Source organism: Ptychodera flava, unplaced genomic scaffold, assembly GCF_041260155.1.
Source record: "Ptychodera flava strain L36383 unplaced genomic scaffold, AS_Pfla_20210202 Scaffold_52__1_contigs__length_894533_pilon, whole genome shotgun sequence".
Lineage (NCBI taxonomy): Eukaryota > Metazoa > Hemichordata > Enteropneusta > Ptychoderidae > Ptychodera > Ptychodera flava.
Genome location: NW_027248374.1, coordinates 615,246 through 638,996, shown reverse-complemented (window position 1 = coordinate 638,996; position 23,751 = coordinate 615,246). Strand labels below are relative to the sequence as shown.

Here is a 23,751-nt window from a genome sequence, read left to right as displayed (position 1 = left end):
CCTCCCCCCTTCCCCCCTTTATGGCCCCTCATCTCTGAGAAAAAAAATCAGACGCAGATGCTTGGTATTTTCAATTGAACAAGTTTGAAAATTTATTGAACACCAACAGGAAAGCCAACACAAGAACTAGTAACAATGTAATGAATATGACTTCTAAGTCAAACGAGTCTGTAAAAAGTTAACATCATAAATGTCAAAATCAACACCAGTCAATTTTTCAATGAAATCATTCACGAGAAAGTCATTAAAAGTCAAGTCCTCAGTAAACTGCTTCACAATGTTCGACATGGACCATCCCCGGCAACGATGTAGCAGATAGTAAAGGACGTATTGTCCACACACTGAAGAAAGAGGTCCCTGGAGCCTTTGTCTGTTATAGATCCAGTCGAGGGAGTTCCTGTTGAGGAATGCCTTGAAAGGTGTCCTGTTGGGTGGACGTCCGTACGAATCGAAATATTCACCATGGTTGCTATCGGCAAAGTAGCCACCCAGTGTTTCCCTGGTTGGGTACTTGGGTCCACATTGGCCACAAAGGCAGCAGGATAGGACTTTAGTCTGGTCTTAGGCAGTCGGTCTGATGGTTTCACCCCGGCAAAAGATGATGCAGTGTATCGATCTGTACTCAAGATCTCTTTCAACTTTAACGTGTCCATCTTTCACTGGAGTCGATGAATCAACTTCAGTAATCAAAGAGGATGTTGCGGTCTCTGTCGATTTCAATGATGTTATCCAGTTCGCCATACACGAGTAAATTCACAGTATTTGGCAGGGCTTGTCTGAACTGCAGTTCGATGCCCAGGTTGCCTTCTTTGACCAGGTTCAAATGTCCTCCGTCGGCAGACAAGTCCGGTGTGAGATCAAATGCAAACAGTGTGTATCCATTGTCGTATTCATAGCGATTGATGTTGATTCCTTCATCCCTGCCTATTTTATTCGTCCCGGTAAACAGGGAATAGTAGGCCATGATGAATGATTGACCACCTGCTTTGGTGAAGTCCAGTTTCAGGGGTTTGCTCGGAACTTGCTTTCCACTGACATTAAGGACCAGCGACGTCATGTCGTAATGTTTGAAGTTGAAAGGATTCTTCTTGTATGAACCGTTGAAGGCATCGTTGTCCACCAGACCCAAGACCACACGTTTAGGTAGCTGTCCCAGAAAGATGTGGTCTTTGTTGAAGGACATGGTGCCTCCAGGAATAGACAGAACCTTCATCACACAACGATGTATGGGATACTTGGACGGTCCCTGCTTTAAAGCTTCTGCATGGCCCAGCTGTACCGATGGACTGAGTTTTATTTTCCTGATCAGAAGTGTGGCTTCGGTGACTACAGCTTTGAAGCCTGGATTTTCTGCAGAGCTCACAAGGGAGAAGGCATTCTTGCTTCTATTGAGTTTGAGACGTAATTCGACACCATTCATTAGGTACTTGGGCTGAAAGAAGAGATCCGAATGGATGGGTCCTACCATATCAACAACTTGACTGCCAGACGTGAAGGCATATCGGATTTCAGTCCTTGTTCACTTCTCCACCTTCTTTAGTGGGGTCCACTTCATCCATTTTCAAGTGATAGTCCTTGAAGAAGAGGGCTGAACCGATATGGGTGTCTTTGGCCTCCTTACCATAATTCAACAAGGTCTCCAACAAGGCTCGGTAGGGGTAAGTAGGGGAAGGGTTGGATATCATTTTGCCATTGAGGTGTACATCCACCTGGCTGAACAGTGAATGGAGCCACAAGTTGACGGGACCCACTGCTGCATCTGCACCAAGGTTAGTACCATCAACTTTTGTAATCTTGGCCTTGATCAGAAGGAGTGTTGAGGACAGATCGATGTAGTCTTCCCCTGAACCCGAAATCACAAATTCGATGGGTCCCGATTCCACAATGTGGGTCAGGGGATGCACTTCTTCCATTGTCCCTCTTCCACACTGGTCTGCGTTGGAGGAACTGTGAACAAGTCAAGTTCACTCTTGGTGCACTCGCAGGAGTGTTCGTGAAGAAATGCCATGTTAGTCAAAAATGTCAGGAGATCTTCTCTTTCGCTTGGCTTTCGAGGAAATGACTCTTCGTTTCGGAGCTTTAGTGTTTATACCGCCGCCTTGGGGAACTGAGTATCTGGAACCCCTGCCTGTCATCAACTGTTTCCCGGCTTCCACCAACCGTCGTTTTGCCGAGTGTTGATGTTACGTCCACTGAGTGCATCACCTGCAATGTTCAGTCCCGTTTTCAGCATCTGTCTCCCTAGGACTTCGCACCTTGTTTGAGCAGTGGTGTGGCTGCACGGAAGAGGCCTCCCAAAATACCGCCCAAGCCATATCCTCTCTGCACGGCTGCCCCCTGGAAAGATGCTCCATTTCCCACCTGATCCAAATAAAACTTCTTGTATGTGGCCGGGTTGCTTTCATAGATTTTACGTCTATACGGCATGGTTCAGGTTACAATAGTGTAGGGCGTCGTTTTCTGAAGGCTAGTGTCACGATCACTTTCCCACCTTGAAATGGCACTTTCTGACCCATGTCGTCTCTTATGTAGACTTCTACCGTATCAAATTCACGGTTTCTCAGGGGAAGAAAGTATGGCGTGTGGAAGGTGCGGTTGATCATCTGTCCATGGATCCCTTCCACATTTTCTATTCTCAACAGGGGTGCAAAGGTATCTCCCACCAACTGGTCGTCCACTAGGTCGCAATACACATACAGAGAAGAGAGGTTTCGAAGACTGAACATGAAAGGTGCATTGTTCTTCTGCCTCAAGATGGTATTGGGATGAAATCCCATGATTTCAGCCAGACCTGGTAGAAGTAGAGGCTGGTACCGTCACTCACATCAGCGGTTACTTTTCTTGACACCGGGTCGAAAGTCAGCTGGACGTTGTCCGGTAAACCTTGCTCTCTCAGAGTGGCCAGTATACTTCCAAAATCATCGTAATAACCTGCAGGTATTTTGACAAGTGTTTTTCTATGATCTTGAATTTCGTACGCCAATAAGTTTCTGCCCTCGACCACATTGTACCAAGAGAAAGGGTAGTGTATGTCCATCAAGGCCACTTCCCAGTTGCCCCGCAGAGAAATGTGTTTGGGTAATTTCACAGTGTAGCCTGTCACTGCATTGTCTGGGAAAACATCCATGGATGCATTGCTCGGTAGCGTCATGAAAAACGGATGTTCAGCCATGATGAAAGTGGGGTCAGACTGTGACTGTCCAGACAGAGTCACCCCTCTTATAGTTTTGTCAGATCCCTGACCCAACTATTGAATTTGGATGGCCAACCATACCACTTGACCAGATATTCAGTCTTGCCCTTTCTCTTTCTTGTTTCGAGTATTTTTTCCACTCTGAAGACATCGTCCTCTTTCTTGACAACTTTTTGTAGTTCTTGTTCATAGAAAGTACCTTCTAATTCCTCCTCATCAAAATCTTTCAGCTTGTAAAGAGGTGGTCGACTGGAGATCCTTCTCGACACAGTGAAGATTTCTTCTGTCCAATTTGGCAGATAACCTTTCTTGAACATACGTTTAGTTTTGCTGATTCTCACTTGTTCTCCCACACTGAATTTGAATTTCATCTTTGTCTGTTCAGTGTCACTGTACAGAGTATCCAACACCTCGTTTTCATTGGTCTTGTTGACAGATGCTGGTTTTCTCTTGATGCTGCGATGCCAAGTGTTGTTGTAAGATTGCATTAGCTGAGGAAGCACCGATAGGTAGCTTAGGGTGTTGTTTCTGGTAAAGTACTTCCACATTTTAGTTTTCAGCGTACGATTGAAACGCTCAACCACAGAAGCTTTCGTTTCATTTCCGGTGGTGAAAAATTGAATGTCTTCACTCTTCAGATATTTCTGAAATAGGTGGTTCACGAATTCTTTGCCTTGATCCGTTTGCAGTTTTTCTGGTTTTCGTCCAGTCTTCAAAATCTGTTCAAACGCTGCCACCAAAGTGGCCCCTCGTTTGTCTTTCAAGGGAATGGCCCAGGCATACTTGGACAAAATGTCAATGCAGGTGAGGATGTATCGGAACCCTGAATTGTATTTTGCTAGTGAACTGACATCAGCAAGATCAGCTTGCCACTGTTGATCCATTCCACCGACAATTACTCTAGCCCTTGGAAACTTCCACCTCACTGGTTTGTGTAATGTGTAAGTGTCCTGATGTTGCATCCATTCTCTCACTTTCTGGCGGGTGACTTTTATTACTTTCTCTTTTGCAGCAAGGTAAACAGCATCGATTCCTCCAAATGCCGAGAATGACTTGGATCGTAATACACCTGGCTGAGGTGCTGATCCAAGTCCATCAATTTGGTCACAGGTTTCATGTTTGATGACTATAGATCCAGAACAGCAAGCACAGAGGCACCTCACCCGTTTGAGGACATCGCCAAGGGATAGAGAAGGTGGACAACACTCCATGACAAATGTCTCCTTTGGAATGACTATCATCGAATTGTAGAGTGATGTTTTAAAAGTTGAGCCAATTCCCTGTCATGGATGATCGATGTCGTGGTCTTGCAGCGGTTGAAGTGACAGGACGTATCTCCCTCCTTATCTTTTTCTTTTTAGCGGATGATTGTCCAGCAAACAGTCCATGATCACCTTCTTCATCATCACCTCTTGGCTGAAACAATCCTTTTGATTTTCGCTGAGACTGAATCAGTTCCATCTTTCCTTGTTGCCAATCAGATCTTGTGGTACATTCATGTCAGACAGCACTCGGGCAAATTGTTGCCACCCTCTAGGAGTGAATGTTTTCCTCCGACGTAAAGTGTCGTTGATGAGGTCTACCATATGAGTTCCAGGTAAGGGATTACCATCATACGTTAATTCCCCTTTCTCATTCCAATCCACGGAATCATGCTGTCTCACTTTCTGAAGGAGCAAGTGTGCTTTTCGTCGGAGGGATTTTGGCACACTTTCCATCACATCTTGCTCCACACTATCCGAGGGCTTTGGCTTGTCTATGCCTTCCTCTTCTGTGTTCTTATCTAAGGGAGACCCTGAAGACGACACAGCGGTAGTGGTACCTGTTGAAGTTTCAGAGGGGAGGATGCTGATTTTAACAGGTCCTTCCTTTTATCAATGTAAGCCCGGTACTGCTGAAGAGTCTGTTGGTACAGTTTTGCCTTTTCATCATCGATGATGTCTGTTCTTTCCAAGATTTGTTGCATCTCCCTATCCAGAGAGGACAGCATCTTCGTCACAGGGTTTGTTGTTTGATTCTGCTGTAGTTGTATGGTATCTAGTAATTCCTGTGGCACAAGTGCCATCTTCTTGGCATGTTCCATGGGCATGGTGACAATTCACTTAAAGAGGAGACTTCCCAACACAGACAGCACAGGCCCCAGGACGGCTGAGAGAAATCCACCCTTTTGCACAAGTATCTTCTTCTTCTTTGATGTAGAAACCTTTTTATTTGACAGTGTGCGAAGATGATGTTTGTATTTGCTCAATTTCTTCTTTTGAGCAGATGACAGTGGAACACTCCCCCGAAGAATGTTCAGGCAACATTCACAGAGGCAATGGATTAAATCGTTACTGGCTCCCTCGATGATCCCCCTCTGTTGCTTTGGATTGCCCGTTGATTTGGATTGGCTAACACAGAGAGAAAATGAGCATGTTTTCTCATTCGCTGAGACATGATGAAATGATGGCATTTCATCTCATCATGTCTATTTTATGTTTCCTGACGTACACAAAGGCAGTCTCTCCCGGAAAGATGTTCGTGCGCAGGCGAAGGACTTCCGGTGTGTTGGGTTTCAGGTCAATGAGGAGATAACCATAGGGTTCACGGGAGGCATCGGTGAAAGCTTCTTGGATGAAACGGGTGTGTCCTGGGTACATCTGTTTGGCTAAGTGAGTGATCTGTGATCCGTCTCTTGATTTTTAAACAAGACCAGATAATGTGAATTCAGACTCATGGTTCGAGTCTCTCTGCCTTGATGAAACAGATTTTGTAAGATAAGCATGACAGAGAGATTACGATGATGAGAACCTTTGGTGAACAGATTGGTAATTCTCTTGTCATTTCCAGTTTCTGACATCAGATCATCAATAATCAATAAGTTGGATTGGTGAGGGGAAAACGTACTGTCCAACTCTTCAGGAATGCCTTCAACAAAATGAATGCCAGGGATAAGGGCAGCCAGTTCCGTATAGGCAGGTTGGTATTCTCCATAGCACCAGACAATACGCTCGGGAGATGGAAAAATCATAGTTTCCCGTTCCTTCAGCAATCGTTTGACAAATTCGGTTTTGCCAGATTGTGTGGGTCCACATATGAGAGCAGTGAACGGATGTTGTAGTCTTGCATCCATGATTGACTTGATTGATGTTGTTCAGACAGTAGACGAACAATTCGTATCAACTGGCACATCAGTTGATGAGTGTCAGATTGTCTGGCCAGTTTTAAAAATCTGTGTCTTTCAACTTTATCTTCAATATTATGCACTTGTGTGAGATGATTTGCCAGTCTTACGAGATGTTTTGCATGACAACCAGGGTAAGGACAGTTCTTTCGCATTCGTGGCATGGTATACCAAGTTGACCAACTTGATCTTCACTGTGATGGGACTTTTTGGTTGATTTCCTTTCAGTCAATCTCTCCACTCAGATCAATGCTTTCATAACATGAGACTGGCTTCCTTTTGAAAAGTTTATCATAGATGATGTATGGCAGCACACACAAATACAGGAAGAACATAGGATTGGAGAAATCTCGATTATTGATGATCAGCTTCAAGAGTGTTTGCAGAATGAGACCCATCACGCCAAATGAGTGTTAGGCTGAAACAGTACAAACTTATACAGGAAAGCTTAAGGATGTTCTCATTTCTTGACAGAGGGAGGGCAAAAAAAAAGGCCCGAGGGGCAAGAGGGCCTCAAAGTGTTTGTAGGGGGGTGTTATACCCAAATGAAGTGTGATGTAACTCATTGACCAAGAGCAATCTTCTTCGCTGGCCCTCGGGGCAGTCGGGCCTACTTTTTGGCCTTTGGGTGAAGTCTTGTGAAGAGACGACACACACACATACAAACATACATACATGTTTACGCATTCAGCTAATGTTTATACACAAACATCAACAAATGAATTCAAACCAGCCTCTGAATTTTTTTTTAAATTAACAAAGTTGATTTGCGTTTATTACATTCCTTGACAAAAAAAAAAGGTTTAACCATAATCGTTTTGTTTTTGTTTGTTGACATACAACATACAAAAAGACCTTCGAAAGATGAAAGTTGAAATCTACAGATAATTCTGTTAAAGGAAAAATTGAACAAACTGTTGGTCTGTCGTCTTCAATATTTAAAATTTAAAAGGGGGGAAATAAAATTTAACTTCTTGTCTCTTTTCTTGCATTTACAAATTCTCCAAATATCAAATACATACATTCCAAGACTTTGAAAGTGAAAGTGAATGAATTATACAACTCTAACAGATAGAATAATCAGAATACCATTGCCACAAAACTGATCAGGAAGATTTCAATTTTGTTTTTTGCAATTTATCCAATTAAATTGTGAAAACAGCTTCACCAAAATTATTAACATACAACTTGATAACTTGAATTTGTTTTTTCTTTGAATGATATTATCAACAAAGCCTATTGAATTACAATTATAATTACCATGCCTTTTTTTTTTTTTTCTTACAAAGTATTGGAAACTGCTTGATTGGGTGGGAGAGGAAAATATGAAGAAAAGCATTTGCCAAACATTTGTTGGCATCCCTCAATTGATGTTTCTCATTTTTTTTTTTTTTTGGTGGGGGGAGGAGTGTTTCATGGACAAAGTACAGTTTTAATATCCATAGGGAAGGGTTTTGTAATTTCAATTAATGCTCTCTTATCATAAACTAGGGCATATTTTTTACTTTCACTTTTTGTGACAACATCACATCCAACACGTCGGATTTTGGCGGGGTCATTCACTGTGATGGTTGATGATGGACAAGTGGTGACCAGACGAGTGATGGCATCAAAGTTGATGTTTAAACTGTTGCGGTATTTAAGGTGATCCCTCTGACTTTACAAGAGTGCGGTTTTCCCTTCCTGTCGGGTTGTGCTAGACAGAAGGCATAGTTTTTGGCTCCACCGGACACAAACTTGGTAATGTAATTGCCTGGAGGTTCAAGTTCGCTGGTGAGATCACCTAAGTAGTCACCCAGAGGTGGTTCATACATGTCTGACTTGCTGACAAAGATGACAGAATCGGTATCAAAGTACAAGACACGCTCACCAATGGCTTCAAGAAGATCATACAACTTCAGGCGGGCATAGGCTGTGGTGAATGCTGCGATGACAACATTTGTATTAACGGCACCTTCGACAAATTCATCCCGAAGTGAATGTTGTACAGCGACCATGTTATCGTTGACAAAAGACAAGTTGTTGACGGTGTGTTGCTCACTTGTGAGTAACCGGAAGAGTTCTGCAGGTTCTTGGATGTACTGAAGCTGTGGAAAGTTGTTACGTTGAGCAAACTTGCCCCACATGGAATTCAGCATCAGTTTTGCCAATGCTCGCTGACCTGGATTTCGATGAATCTTAGTCTTGTCAAGTAGGATACCTTCTCTCTCATGGTACTCACGGATGTATCGGTCTTGGTCATCTTCCGTCTGACACCATGAAGGCCAACCACTGCTCTCTTGTTTCAACTTTAAGAAGGTATTGATGTAATCGGTGAACAGCCCACCTGTTTGAGACTCTCTGTTGTACTCTTCACTTTCTCGGTAGTGCCACACCTCAAACACTTTGACGACTTTGTACCCCTTCTCCACAGCTTTTGCTAACTCTGGCGTTGTCCAAGTTCCCACAAAGGATCGTTGGTCATCGCTATGTTCACACGGTGCCTGCTGTTTGGTATCCGCACAGCTTCTGCATAGGGGAAACATCAGTTTCTTATCCACTCTGAGGGGCAGAACAGGAAAGTAAAGTTGCCGTGGTGGCAACACTCGACATCTGGCAACACCAAAGTACCACTGAACAGGCAGTATGATGTTCTTGGTGCGGACTTCCGGATGCTTGATGGGGTACTTACAGTACTTGTTGACATAAGGGTAGAGGCTTGTGAAATCGACATAGTGAATCTCTTCGTTACCCTCACACTCATGGTAAAGTCTCGTTGCATTGGTTCTACCACCATAGAAGGCATCCCGTGGATAAAGAGGCTCCTGTAGATCAAGTGACTTGATGAATTCTTGCAGGTCTTGGTTTTCGTGAATATCTCTCTTAAAGTCACATTCCCACATTTCGATCACATTGAAGCCATTGGTGCGTAGAAATCGCATCTTGTCGAGGGTACATTGGTAGAGATCACCCATGGTCTTCTCTAGTTTGGTGTTGACGATATCATCGTCTTCGTAACATCGCGGACAACCATGGTAGTAGCAACCGTGCATCTCATAAGCAGTGTTGTTTGCTTCATCATACCCATCTAGCCAATATCGATCAATTTTCTTCTCACCCCCGTTGTATACATGTTGAATGTTGACATTCTTCTTATATGCAAGCCACTCCAACCACTGCAGTGCAATGACAGATTGATTTCGTCGGTGGATGTAGCCGTGATCTGGAATGATCCCGATGGTATCTTTCTCGAGAAAATTCCTGCGTAGAACAACATTGCAGGCTGATGCGATGGTCACACAATCCCTGAATGGATCCACACCATTCTGTTGTTTGAACATATCTTGAAATTTCAAACAACTCCTCCTTAAGATGTCTACATCGCTTCTACAGTAGTTCTCAAGTTCTTGTTTCAGGTTGAAAGGATGGTTTTTAGATCGCTCTTCTTCGTACCATCTCAGGAATTTTTCTCTCTGATGTTGTTTCATACCATCAGGACCGTAGTATTGTGCATCTGGGAGAGGTCCGATGTATTCTTGATTCTCCGCTGTGTTGAAGAAATGGGGAAAGTAACCTTTGTGCAGTTCAGCCAGTTCAAACATGTCGGGAAGTTGAGCCAACGCCACTGGGAGGAAATTGTAGGAGTCGATGAATTTGATATTTAAACTGGGGATGAAAATGCGGATGATTTTGGTTCCATTGATAATGACTTCAGGTTGAACATTATTCTCATGGCAGTACTGCAAAATGAACTGACCATCATATCCTTGAAGATTGTGTGCTATGAAAGTGCCGGGGGAGTTTTCTTCAGAAAGTGCCCAATCACAGAATTCTTGTTTAGTGTTAGGACCATGGAAAACTTGCTCTGAGCAAGACTCAGACTGGACGATGCAAAAATTCGGGACATGGACTCCACCATCTTGGGTACATTCAAAGTCGAAGAAATAATACTTCATTTCTTCTTCACTATCTTCTTCATCATCTTCTTGGACTTCGAAGTCGAACACATCACCCTGATCATCACTGCTATCTACTGTGCCGGTCCTCTTCTTCTTTTTTTGCCAATAGGCTGGATAAAACACAAGTGGTCACTGTCTTCGTATTGTTTGCAGACTCTGCAGTATTTCTCACCACAACGATGTTTCTTCTTTTTACTTCTCTTTTCCCAATTGATGGTTACACCACACAACTTGCAACGACGGATGACCTGACATACAGTGTTTACAGCATGACCACTTGTTGCATTGTGATTGTTGAAACACTGCTGACCAAGAAAGTAACGATGACAGTCTTTACAGTAGATTTTATCATCAGCAGGCGGACAGATGGAGGGAGTACGGCAATATTTGCAGAAAACTTCACAAACATGTCATGCTTGTGTTCGTATGCTGTGTTGCAGTTGTGACAATAGTGGGCTTTCTTCAAAAATGCAGGCATGACGTCACCACATCATAGTGGTTGTCATGATGGTACAAGTATATGTTGTGTTCTGCAGTGTCACGTCCCTGATAAATAAGTGTACCAGATTTCTCATCAGAAATGACATGGATCCTGTATAATGGTACGGCAGCTTGCAACTTGTCGAGTTCTTCATTTCCACATGGCCCTGGTGGAATACCTGCCTGAGTGATGAGTTCAGCTGCACGTCTTGTCTGTGCCTGCCGTCCCCTTCGTACTGAGTCCCATTCAGGATCACTGTTGCGATTGATGTGAGCAATTGCCGTCACTATTGCCCTTGCACAGCACAGTTCATCGTTGTTAGCGATGCGGATGACACTCCTCATCAATCGGAGTCGACGGGCAATGTTGACAGGTCTCCTTCTCCAATCCTTTCCTGCCCCCTGAGGCATGTGTACATGAATGAAGTTGATGTAGATGTTTCATCAAGAGTGAACTCTTCGTATGATTGCAGCACCCGTTCAATTTCACCCAATACCCTGTCGACTGTAAGCTCTTGCACAGGTGAGAAAGGTAACCAAATTTGATAGGGAAGTGATGGACTTTCCAGAGTAATTCGCACACGGTCTCTTTCAGGGATACCATTAGTCAGCCTGTCGAGGATGCTTCGAAAGACGTCTTGTAGTACTGACATGACTTGTATGAAACCACGAACTGGTTTAATATCATTGAATTTGATTTCATAATCATGCGCTAAAGCATTGAATTTTTGTACTTGACGTTCTCGGACGCGAGTGATTTGATAGTACTCAGCCCCGACGTCTTCATCTGCTGACGAGTCATCTGGTGGCATGTCATCTATTGACCCCTGACCAATTTGACTTATTGGATGTGATGGAGATGATGATGATGATGATGTAGTGGTGGTGGAACTTTGAGAGGAAGGAGGGCAACGGCTATTTGCAATAAGAATCTGCCATTTTGCATTGAATTCTTGGGTATTCATGGGGGTGGGAGAATCCTTTGAATTTACACTATCATCAGTATTTAAGGGGGAATGGGGAGTATATTGATTGATTAGAGTTTTTAATTTGTCATTGAAACTTTGAGTGCCTAAATAATTACTGTCATAACTACTACAGCTACTACTACTACTACTATCGTGTGAAGAATCTGAGTTCAAATTGCTACAGCTGTTTTCTTCACTACTACTACTACTACTACTACTACTACTACTACTACTACTACTACTACCGCGTGACGGATCTGAGTTCACATTGCTGTGGCTGTTTTCTTCACTATCCCCAATTTCTTCACCCCAAGGAAAATCCCATGTACTCTTCACCATCATTACATTTTTTCTCAGCCTGATATATTGCTTCTTTGGTTGCTGTGCTCTTTGCCTAAAATGAAGGGACAAAAAAATTGCTTCATTTACTCCCACAGAAATACCATAATGAAAATAATACTAATCATAACCTAGAAAAAAATAAATGTCATCATGATAAATCAAAATATATGTGTGTGCTTGCTTTTACTTTTTTGTGTCAAAGACAAATACATGTTGACCTCTTATCATATATGAAGTTAACTGAGTATTTGCTATGTATTACCTAAAAATAAAAAAAAAATAAAAAAAATAAAATGTGGAAATATTGTACACTTACATAATATTCATTATGATGATCTTTTTCCCTTCCTTCATCATCATGATCACTCTCAGAGGCAGTGTTGTCCTGATAAGAATAAAATCAACAAATAAATATTTAAACAGTAAAACAACCCATATTCTTATTTTTAACACAGAGAAAAGTTTGGGAAAATATAAAAAAAAAATATTCCATTCAAAGGGGCGGGAGGGGGGTTGTGTTGTGTTTCATAAAACACTAAATATACAAGCTGAGTTCAATACAAAATACTGGCCAGAACTGTTGGCACTATACACTCTTGTATACTGTGCACTGCCTATATAAATCTGTATATCTTCATATTCAGCACAGTGGCTCACAGACTGAAGAATTGTACATCTGTGTTTGTCAATTTTGCAAAGTCCTGCATCGATGCATCATTTACTTTACTGATTCAGAAGTGAATGCAAATTCATTAAAATTTTATAGTGGTAGAGGCTATACTTTGATTGCACAAATCAACAAAAAAAAATAATGTCACAAAGCTATAAACCTCCTCAGTACAATTGGCCGGATATCACGATTGCATTTACATGACCCCTTCCAATGCAAAAAATTAATCGCCAAATAATACACACTCAGTTTTTTTTTCTTTCTTCAAAATGTATTCAGTTTGTCGATTAAACCTCCCTTTCTCCACATCGCATAAAGTAATCATTTTCCCCTTTCCGTAAATTGCTGGTTTATATCTCACGCCAATCTTTTCATTTAGTTTGATTGTTTGTTTACATGCGAGGGGGTTTCCCCTAGATTTGTCAGCTCTCAGGTCAGACTCAAGCCGACGAACCAGCAGACAGCTTGCTTGTGCAGTTGGCAGTAGAACAATAGGTGGAATTTTCCTTTTCACGCACACGACCTCTGACCCTGACTGTCAATCAAATCAAAAATGCTACAATGTTCCTTTACCTTTTGATTACGGGTGCACGACTGAAGAACATGACCCAATTACTGCAAAAGGTTGTGGCGAGTAGAAAGGAAAGATCGTTGACCTTATTCAGTCGACTGCATTGATCACGCACACGGCCAGAAAGTGCATGCACCTTGCAAGTCACCTATTGTTTACATGTTCTGAGCAAGGCAATGGCTGTGGCCTCAGCGATTTTTAAATTTCATTCTTTCTCTCTTTAGTGAACAACTAATTTTTTTTTCTTTTTGAACGGGGGAAATCTCAGCCAAATAGTACATCATAAGTCTCATGACAAATAGTACATCGTAAATATTACTCACATCACAGTTCCCGTACGGCCGATGAGACATGGGTTGCCGATTTTGAGTTGCTCTGTGGAGCTGTGAAGTCAGCCCATCCTGCAGAGAAAAGAACACAAAAAATATGTATTACACACTTATCCGGGGGGGGGGGGTGATCATTGATTTAGGTCATTTTTCAATTACAGGTTTCAAAGTTCACTTTGACCTTTTTATCATTTATTTGTTTACATCCGTTTTTTTTTTTCTTTGCTGCTCGGTAGGTTAGGGTGGCGGAGAGCAGTTAGCAGACTATACAACAAAGGGCGCGCAAACATTTTCACCCAGCACAAGCTCTGACTGTCAATCAAAAAAGAAATTGTTACATTGTCCGTCGATTGCATTGATCACGCACCAAGCTAATGACACAAACTAGCACCGGCAGAAAGTTCATGCACCTTGCAGACATGTCACGTATTGTTTACATGTTTCGAAATAGCGTGTTCACGGTTACAGGTTTGTTACTAAATATAGCTGTACGCGCGCGACATCGGACACGCAGCTTGAAATGCGGACAAATTTATCAATGTTGCATGCGTGGCTGTTTTTGCAGCTTGTACTCTGAGTCGTGAATATGTTTTTTAGTATTCACTGTTACACTAGCAGTCGCCCACTGAGATGTTTTTCGTCGTTCTTACATGCGTAATTTTCAAAAGCGTAATCAAAAAATGCGGACAAATATTTATTTTTGCATATTAATGAGAGAACAGTGACGTAAACTGTGACGGCCTATTAGTTACTGCGGAGAAATTCCAACATCGGTAATGTTGACTTTGATTCCTGTTTTCCCTCTCCAATGAACAATATAATTTTTTTTTTTCAAGTGGAAGAAAAAAAAATATCACAGAGCCAATGACAAATATTAAATCATAACTTATTACTTACAGGATCAGGATCACAATTTCGCGGCGATCCCGGTACCGGTTGTGTCTGTTCGCATTGAACGGGAGTTGTTTCTCGGGGGAGCTGCAAAGTCGACTCATTCTGCAGAGAAAGGGAAATAAAAAACACATAAAGACGTACATTCCCCGAGAAGTGATGATTTTATTTTTTACAACTGCCTACGGCTTTCAAACTCACTGTGAGTGTTTTATTGTTGTTGTTGTTTTGTTTTGTTTTTTTTCCCCATACATTCTACTGCCCTGCGGCCGGCCGGTCGCCGGTTATTTATAGCAAAAGGTAAAAAAAAATTCCATTTGACTCACACAGCAATCTGAGACTGTCAATCAAAAAATTTGCTACACTGTTTCAACATCTTTTGATCACGACCCAAGTACATGACCTAATTACTCCAATAGGTCAGACCTGCCTAGCCTAGCTAGCCTGACACTACGCATAGGAAATCTTTGACTGTTGTGATCACGTAGCAAGTAACACAAACAGGTCATCGGCGTGAACTGTTACAGACAGCACAGTCATGCACCACTGAGACATGTCATGAGCTGTGTACGTGCTATCCAACCTCTGAGCAACTGAGAATGTCATTTTTTCCCCTCTCGGGTGACTATCGCTAACTTGTTTTTGAAACGGATGGGGTACGGGGCGGCGGCGGGGGGGGGGGGGGAGACACGTACTTGCTTCAAATCATTATAAAGGTACTCACATTAAGGATCGTCATTCTGTGGAGCATACAGGGGTTGACCATTGGCTGTACCATAGCATGGCTGCAAAGTTGACGCATTCTGTAGAGGTAAAAAAAAAAACAACACTCAGAAACGATATGAGATATACATACATATGATGGACGGTAAGAAAATTTAGAAAAAAATTTAAAAAAAAAAATGTATCACTTACGGTATAACCATAGTACTGGTCAGCCCATCCAAACACCTCATCCAACTCAGAATTGGTCAAACACAAATCATCCCACTCCTTATCATCCATGGTAAGGTTGATGGAGGAGCCCCACCAACGGAGAATGGATCCAACAGTGATCAGTGCTGCATCACCCGAGGCTGACACACAGAAATGCGACAGTGGCCCTGGCATTGCCCTGCTTCTTATAGTCTTGCCTCATTTGCATAAACCAATCAGAGTGGGGTACGTTGACGTTGTATATTCTCACTGAGCCAGGGGGTCCTTGGGGTTCAGGAGGTTCCTCGGGGGGCCCATCTATGCATGGACCAACTCCCAAATTTATAGTCCACAAGTCTCGCGAGACTTTGAACTCTCGCATTTTGCGAGATGTGTGGACTATCCAACGGCCATAACTACTATCGTCAACTCATAATAATAATTTATGACACAACAATTTTGGCAAGTTATTGCATCTGCCATCTCTGACAGATTGATAATGGAAACAAGATTGGTTTAGGGTTTACTTTTGTGTAATGAAGTTTCCGAGTTCTTAGTTTAAATTTATGTGAGGATGAGAGAATATGGACTAAGTGATACTGGGAGAATAAGGGTTTGGAAGGTGGAAATTTCATGTTAGACTAGATTTTAGCAAAAGAATACGTTTGACGTGGTGTGAAGCAAGATGCTTGCACTCTATCCTTTCTTTCATACAATAGGCATATCATTGAGCGAAATGATTAGACTTCAATATTGCTTTATTAAAAGTCTAAGCACAGTGAATATATTCTGCAAGGTGTGAAAACAAAAATACTCGTAGGTCCTTGTCATTCCTCAAAAAGCCATCGTCTACTTAGCTGGTGGAACATCTCCATATACTACTGCTGACAGTGTCGAAAGCCTATTTCAAGGTATCTCAAGCCGTTGGCGTACCCGGCCGAAGAGATCAGCTTTGACGATGAATTCTTAGCTGCTAGCTGCTCCAGTGATGAACGTCGTTTTGGCGGAAAGGTGATGATGTCCTCTGATAATATCTAGCATCGGTTTGATGTTACTCGATATATTCCGCTAGCTATGCCCCTTCCATTTCAAATGAGTCATCTTGAATATCATCTAACCTTGCGCCACGTTTAGTCTCTTCTCAATCACTGTACGCTCACCTCGTCTTTAAAATTATTCCGGGTTTGTACTGAACATTTTGAGTACCACGGACGAAAACGACAATCGCCGCGCTGTGTTAAAAAACTCGCCGCGCTGTGTTAGAAAAATGTCTGCGCTGTGTAAAAATCTCCGCGCTGTGTTAGAATAATTACCGCTTTGAGTAAAAATCGCCGCGCGCTGTGTAAAAATCGCCACGCTCTGTTAAAAAATGTCCGCGCTGTGTAAAAATCGCCACCGTGACATGGCCACTTTTATCTGACATTTAGCTACTAGACAACACAATATCGAAATTAGAATTGTTTGGTCATATATGTGAGTTGGTGAAATCTCCAATATAGGATATTTACCCACAGTTTTAGACAAGTCCAGGCTCGTATAATTTAAGTTAGAGTCGGACTACGGAAATCGGGCTTGGCCAGACAGCGGGGCCAGATCTGTAAGGTATAGTGAAATCCCAGATATACATCTAATATTTACCCGCAATCTGACAAGTATGGTATCGTCTAATATAGAAATAAGAGTCGGATATAAAGGAAAATGAGGGCAACTCCACACATCGGCTCTACCAAGTTTGTTTAATATTACGATATGGTGAATAAAAGGATCATTGCATTTATTTTGTGTGGAATACATGGCGAGACACCGGTGAATCGATAGTGTTTAAACTGCTAAACTTCAAAACTAGAAAGTAAATGGCCGATATTTAAACATTGTGCAAATTTGCGCCTTCATTGTAATTTGAACTTGATGGCCATTTGCCTTGGTCGCCTGTAAAGATTAATTTTTTGTGATTCGTCTTTTAATGCGGGTTTCGACACTTCGGTATTTTCTTTTCATCACTTGCCCAAATTTTTTGTATTCCCTTTCTTGGATTTGATGATAGTCATCTTCCCTCAAAGAGGAGAGAAGCCAGAATCATTTTGAAAGAGTCAACTATTGTAGTGACTGGATTTGCGTGTGATCCTGTGTTTAGTGCTAAACATTATCCATCCCTGATTGGAGTTCTGGACGCTTAGATTTTTTCATGGTGGGACATATTTCAACTTCAAGCCCTAGCTTGTGCTCGTTTTCTCAATGTTTGAAATATTTGTTTTGAAAGCTGTTTTAAGAAATACAAATGTTTATGTGTTTGTGTTTAACATTTCACTGATTTCATATATTTATGGCACTGAGATCAGTTGCCCAAACTTTAATTTGGTTTTGATAGTCATCATCATTTGCTTTCCTTTCAATAAATTAAAAGGCACAAAAAGTTTGATGTTAGGATGTTGAAGTGGTGTGTTTTTTATTTTTTCAATAAAATGTTATAGGCCCCCTGAGAGCGGTTTGGGCCAGTGATTTTTAGCTCCCATAGCCATATGTATATATGGCAATGGAAGCTATTCTTATAGGCTAGGAAACTGTATGTATGTATGTCTGTATGTCTGTATGTCTGTCCGTCAACATCAAAAACTCCAAAACCGCTTTACATTTCATCTTGATATTTGGTGTGTACATGGATGATGGGCTGTAGATGAGATTTTGTTCAAATGAAGTTGTCATTGCCAAAAATATGCAAATTAAGTGAAAAAAATGTAAAACAGTCAAAATTGAAAAAAACTCATTAACCACTGAGCAGATTACATGAAAAATTAGCATGTAAGTACTTTGGGCTGACCTGAAATGATTGTGCACATCTTGGGTCAGTATCTTGGACTTGCTATTTTTCATGAATTTTTTTGTAATTTTCTCCCATTTTTGGTCAAAAAATCTTTTCTCTGAAACCACAAGTCTGATTGATTTAAAACTTGGTATGGAAGTGCATAGGAGTGACCTTTCCCAAATTTGGGCAAATCGTGGTGAAATTTGCATATTTTTAGTTTACACGTCCATAGACTCCCATGTATAAGGCAGATCTCCATAGACTCCCATGTATAAGGCCACAAAAATAAAAATTTAGTTTCTCATCGTATTCATATTGCAAAAAGGATGCAGTGACACAATTTTTAGTCCCCACGGATGAAGTCCAGTGGGCTATTAGATTGGGTCATGTCCGTCGGTTCGTCAATCCGTGAGTCCATCCGTTCACGCAGATATCTCGGATATTTTGACCAAATGACCTTTGACCTCAAATATACATATTTGTCCATAACTCAGTAACCACAAGTGCTACACCCTTCATATTTGGTATGATTGGACACCTTATGACACCACATACTGTACCTCATTAATTATGCACATCTCTCATTCAGAGCAAGCCAATAGAGCTGGATGTCTGATTTGTTGTATATAGGGGTAAATATAGGAGAGAATTTTTTGACCAAGTGTCATGTGACCTTGATGACCTTTTACCTAAAATATATGTTTATGTCAATAAATAAGTAACCACAAGTGCTATATTCTTTGTATTTAGTAGGATGGGAGACCTTATGACAACACACGCTAATTCTGGGCAAGCGAATAGAGCTAGAGGTCTGATTTTTTTGGCATATAGGGATTTGTTAGCAATATAATTTTTTTTTCAAAATGTCATGTGACCTCGATGACCTTTTACCTTGTTTATACATATATATGCATATCTCAGTAACCACAAGTTCTATACCCTCCAATTTTGATAGGATATTAGACCTTAAGATGTCACATCTTGTACCTCATTTATTATGCGCATATGTATTTTTGGCTGGCAATACTGCTAGAGGTCTGATCTTTTTGCCGATTTAGAACCATAACTTAGACATACCTCATGTGTTTCAAATTGGGAACACCGACATAGACTTATGTGCCCATAGATCTCAACATATACACTCCAGTGATACTTCTTAATGACCACATTTCCCTGCCCCATCAACACTAATGCTCCTATTACAAGTGGGGACAATGTCATTGTCAATGACTTGTTGAGTTAATGGTTGTATCACAGTATTCAATATTTCTAATTCTGTATTTTTTCCATATTATATTCTGAATAAATACATTAAACATATTTCACTGTCTCCAGTACATTTCATTTAAGTATTTTCACTTCATGCACTTTATCCCTTTCACACATGTTCAAATATCTGACCAGAGAACAAACACTAAATAGTCCAGGATGGGAGCTACAGTGTCATTGACCTATTTTTCAAAGTTGCTGCACGCTTGGCAGTGGAGATTTTGCGTGAGTTTCACAGACTGAAGATGTTCCTGTGTAGATGCTTCAACACGCAGGTCAATGTCACACAGTGTGTTCATTTGAGAATAGCTCAGCCTTTTTTGAATATTTAAACAATATGCAGAAAAAATCATTTCGGATTGCTTGCTGTTAGCACTTTGGTTTCCAAGCATCCCTAGACATGGTTCAAGTCTGTGATTTGTGAATGTTTGAGTGTTTTGAACGCAATGATTTGTCTTTTGCTTTCATGTGAAACACGCGCGTGAGTGGAGTGGACGCGATGAGTCGGGTGAACGCTATACAGGGGATCGGGGAGTTTCACCCGGAATCACAGACTCCGTGAATCACGCAGAAACTAACTCATCATACTGCGCAGACTCAAAGGTAACACATTCAATCGCAGGGAAAACCTGGCCTAGGCTACCCAATTCCGAATTAGGTTCGTACGAAATAGAAGAGACACAAGAGCAACTCACCGACTTGAACCAAGTCTAAAGCATCCCAAGAAATTTGCTGTTTTATATGACCTTGTTAAAGGTGCAGGTTTTTTTATCAACTTTATCTCTGAGCAGATTGAAGAATACAAAGGAGAATGCACGACATTCACATAATCAGACAATGTCAACAACCACCAATGCAACAACCAGGGATTTAAGACTGCCCCTTTTAGTAGAAGATTTTAAATGGAAAAAGTCCCTCCCCCTTTTACCTCTTCCTGAAGTACCGGTACAATACATATATTTATAGAGATTTTTGTAACAGAGCACAGTGATTTTTTCACTGAGCAGACTTTTTCTAACAAAGCGCGGCGATTTTTACACAGCGTGGACATTTTTTTAACACAGCGTGACGATTTACACAGCGCGGACATTTATTTAACAGAACGTGGTGATTTTTACACAGCGCAGACATTTTTTTAACAGAGTGCGGTGATTTTTACACAGCGCTGACATTTTTTTAACACAGCGCGGCGATTTTTTTAACACAGCGCGATTGTCGTTTTTGTCCGCGGTTTTTGAGAGTGTGGTGCTCGTTTGGTCAACGTCTCACTGCCTGTTATAAAACATTGACTGCGTACAAGATTCACGAATGAAACAAAGTCCTTTATTCAAAACACTACTCACTGATGAAAGAGGATACATGCAAGGCTGCAGTCTCTACGGTATAGGCACTCTCCTGTTGTTGATTCGAGAAGAAATTGGTGTTACATATACTCAACGATGACTGAAGCTGCCATTCATCAAATACTAGGCGAGCGGCGAATCCACAAAAAGGCCTTATTTTAGGAGTTTAATGTACCCACCTTACATACGGCCACATCATACGTCATTTGAAAGCTTATTATCTCTACTTTAAGAATATTGACGATGTGAAGCTGCCAAGTAGGGCCATAACCCCTAATTTGCATAATTAATACGGGTACCAAATTTGCATAAGTGCGATATAAAATTAGAAAATTCACTGTTAACTACTGTAAACATACTTTTAAACTATCGAGTGATATATCAAATTAAAGGTATTTCCATGTAGAATACAACTTTGATATCCAAAGACAAATTTAAATTGATTTCACTGAAATATTTCATATTTATATTGAAAATAATATTTTCCTCTCTTAAATAACAATATTTTAAAATGTTTACAAATACAGCTACAACATAAGCTACATCATACATCATTTGAAAGCTTATTATCTCTACTATAAGAAAATCGACAATGTTGAACTGTCAAGTACGGCCCTAGCCCTAATTTGCATAATTTACAAGGGTATCCAATTTGCATAAATGTACTATAAATTTAGAAATTCATTATTAACTACTCTAAACATACTTTTACACCAGCGAGTGATATATCACATGAAAGGTTTTGCATGTAGAATACGAAATGGATATCGAAAGAGATATTTAAATTGATTTCACTGCAATATTTTCATATTCATATGGGAAAATATTTTCGCCTTTTCAATAACAATATTATAAATATTTCATCACATACAGCCACATCATACAGACACATCATACGTCATTTTAAAGCTTATTATCTCTAATTCAAGAAAATAGACAATGTTGAACTATCAAGTAAGGCCGTATCCCTAAATTTGTATGATTTACACAGTAAGCAATTTGCATAGCTGCAATATAAAATTAGAAAACTCATTAACTATTCTAGACATACTTCTAAGCTATCATGTGATATATGAAATGAAAAGTATTTGCATGTTAAAACAAAATTGACATTCAAAGAGATATACAAACTTGAAGTGGTTTTTACTGAAATATTTTCATATTTGTAGTGAAAAAAGTTATATTTTCCCCTTTTGAATAACGGTATTTTAAAAATTTTAACAGCAGTATCAATGCAACCACATTCATTATGATATGCAAAAAGTGCATAGAACACGGAGAACAAACAGCTGAAAATGAGGTCTGGAAATGAATATTTTGTTTGTTTAATGTATGTTTCAAAACATATGAATACCTCGTCTTGTCTGCATTATTATCGATACCGATGTCAAGTTTTTATAGGTCAGAGAGTGTTTCTTCAAACATGCACTTTGTATGGAGTATAATATACTCACTCACAGCATATGAATACCTTTTAATGATATATATATATATATATATATATATATATATATATATATATATATATATATATATATATATATATATATATATATATATATATATATATATATATATATATATATATATATATATATATATATATATATATATATATATATATATATATATATATATATATATAATCATATATGGTTAATGATTTTAACGCCGACATTTTTTCGTAAGATGTATCGGGAAAATTCGCTAATTACTATCAAGTCCAAACATAAAGAAAGATCCCCATGAACGACACTATTGTAGTTGTTGAAAAGTAACTATGTAGCCGAAACAATGTGTGAGAGTAAGCTGTAGTCAAAGTTATGGCATATTCATAATCCAAGTCATTCATGGCGATACAGTGTCATGCATTTCCAGTACATCTAGTAATTCTACAAATTCGTCATCCTCTTCTTAAACAGTTTTGTCATGAGTGAAAGGGTTGCCACAGTTATAGCTGCCTTGTGCATGGGAGATTATTTGGCAGCAGACACAACTGGTGACAGGTAATAAGAGAAAGCAAACTCCACACATCGTTCATATTTTATGGTTGTTTGAATTTTGTGTGTGTTATGTTTGGCTGTTTTGTGTAAAGTGTTGATTTGCCATGGCGAGACGTACCCCTAATCTACGTATCCTGCCCTGACGCCGCACTGGAGTTGAAAGACTACTGTGACACTGCGATCCTTTGATGCTACCTTTCGAGAAAAGAGTTGTCTTCATCAGTCACTTAAAATTCATTTTCGTTGGTGAAACGTTGCTGGACCACGTTGTTTCACTGAAGTTAAGTTTGTTCAAGTAAGGAAGCTAGAATGTCTACCGTTTCGGTCTGGTTGTGTTTGTGGATGCTCATGTGATTCGGAGATCGAGCTGTTGTAGGTTTTGTTTGGCATAAGTGTAACGCTTATATTTCTATTTCATATGTATGTGATTAGGCTGCGTTCACAAATAATGGTGGTGAGGGGCGGAGGAATTCGTGGTGGAATCGAAAATTTGAGGGATAGTAGAGGAGCACTTGAAAGTTTTGATCTGCCTATAGGGGACCTGAAAATATTTTGGTTCCCTTTTACTTTTTGCGATTCCAAGGTTTCGAAGGCAATTCAATGAAAATCGAATAACAATTAAATGTCATCCATTGTTCTAAAGTTAATAATAATCAACAAGATCTAAATTACTTTTACTTTTTATTTTACTTCATTACTTTTATCTCGAAAAATCTTGTATTTTGTATCGTGTTGTTGTGGCAAATGTTCTAATGTATTGTAATGTTTTGCCTTTAACAAATCCTTGAATGTTGCTGTTTGATTGCATGAACTGGAATCTGGTATCTGTTGGTTTTGTGCGTGTGTTCTTAAGTCGAGAATGTTAATTTGTTG

The 23,751-nt window shown here is 40.3% G+C and overlaps 4 protein-coding genes across 4 annotated transcripts; all 4 read right to left on the bottom strand.

Annotated features, from left to right (window-relative positions):
• Positions 1 to 679: 679 nt before the first annotated feature.
• On the bottom strand, positions 680 to 1,468 carry LOC139128406 (uncharacterized protein F54H12.2-like). The gene has a single exon (XM_070694182.1). It carries the CDS (start codon positions 1,466 to 1,468, stop codon positions 680 to 682), a length of 789 nt encoding a protein of 262 aa, XP_070550283.1.
• Positions 1,469 to 3,219: 1,751 nt separating this feature from the next.
• LOC139128405 (uncharacterized) lies at positions 3,220 to 4,434 on the bottom strand. Its single transcript, XM_070694181.1, has one exon. It carries the CDS (start codon positions 4,432 to 4,434, stop codon positions 3,220 to 3,222), a length of 1,215 nt encoding a protein of 404 aa, XP_070550282.1.
• Positions 4,435 to 7,978: 3,544 nt separating this feature from the next.
• LOC139128404 (uncharacterized) lies at positions 7,979 to 11,119 on the bottom strand. The gene is made up of 2 exons (XM_070694180.1): positions 10,858 to 11,119; positions 7,979 to 10,404 (listed from the first exon to the last, which is right to left on the bottom strand). Exons 1-2 carry the CDS (start codon positions 11,117 to 11,119, stop codon positions 7,979 to 7,981), a joined length of 2,688 nt encoding a protein of 895 aa, XP_070550281.1.
• LOC139128397 (uncharacterized) lies at positions 10,500 to 15,890 on the bottom strand. Its single transcript, XM_070694173.1, has 6 exons — positions 15,461 to 15,890; positions 15,270 to 15,348; positions 14,552 to 14,650; positions 13,649 to 13,726; positions 12,401 to 12,469; positions 10,500 to 12,136 (listed from the first exon to the last, which is right to left on the bottom strand). Exons 1-6 carry the CDS (start codon positions 15,499 to 15,501, stop codon positions 12,047 to 12,049), a joined length of 456 nt encoding a protein of 151 aa, XP_070550274.1. The 5' UTR covers positions 15,502 to 15,890; the 3' UTR covers positions 10,500 to 12,046.
• Between the last annotated feature and the right edge of the window lie 7,861 nt (positions 15,891 to 23,751).

Bases quoted from the DNA above. Each gene is read 5' to 3' on its own strand.
- LOC139128406 (XM_070694182.1), bottom strand. From the start codon at position 1,468: ATGGTAGGACCCATCCATTCGGATCTCTTCTTTCAGCCCAAGTACCTA.
- LOC139128405 (XM_070694181.1), bottom strand. From the start codon at position 4,434: ATGATAGTCATTCCAAAGGAGACATTTGTCATGGAGTGTTGTCCACCT.
- LOC139128404 (XM_070694180.1), bottom strand. From the start codon at position 11,119: ATGAGGAGTGTCATCCGCATCGCTAACAACGATGAACTGTGCTGTGCA. The intron at 10,405-10,857 runs GTACACTTATTT...TGTTTTATCCAG, and splicing joins CATTTCTGATGAGAAATCTG to CCTATTGGCAAAAAAAGAAG.
- LOC139128397 (XM_070694173.1), bottom strand. From the start codon at position 15,501: ATGAGGTGTTTGGATGGGCTGACCAGTACTATGGTTATACC. The intron at 14,651-15,269 runs GTGAGTACCTTT...CTTTCTCTGCAG, and splicing joins ACAGAATGACGATCCTTAAT to AATGAGTCGACTTTGCAGCT. The intron at 12,137-12,400 runs GTAAGTGTACAA...CCTTCATTTTAG, and splicing joins ATCATCATAATGAATATTAT to GCAAAGAGCACAGCAACCAA.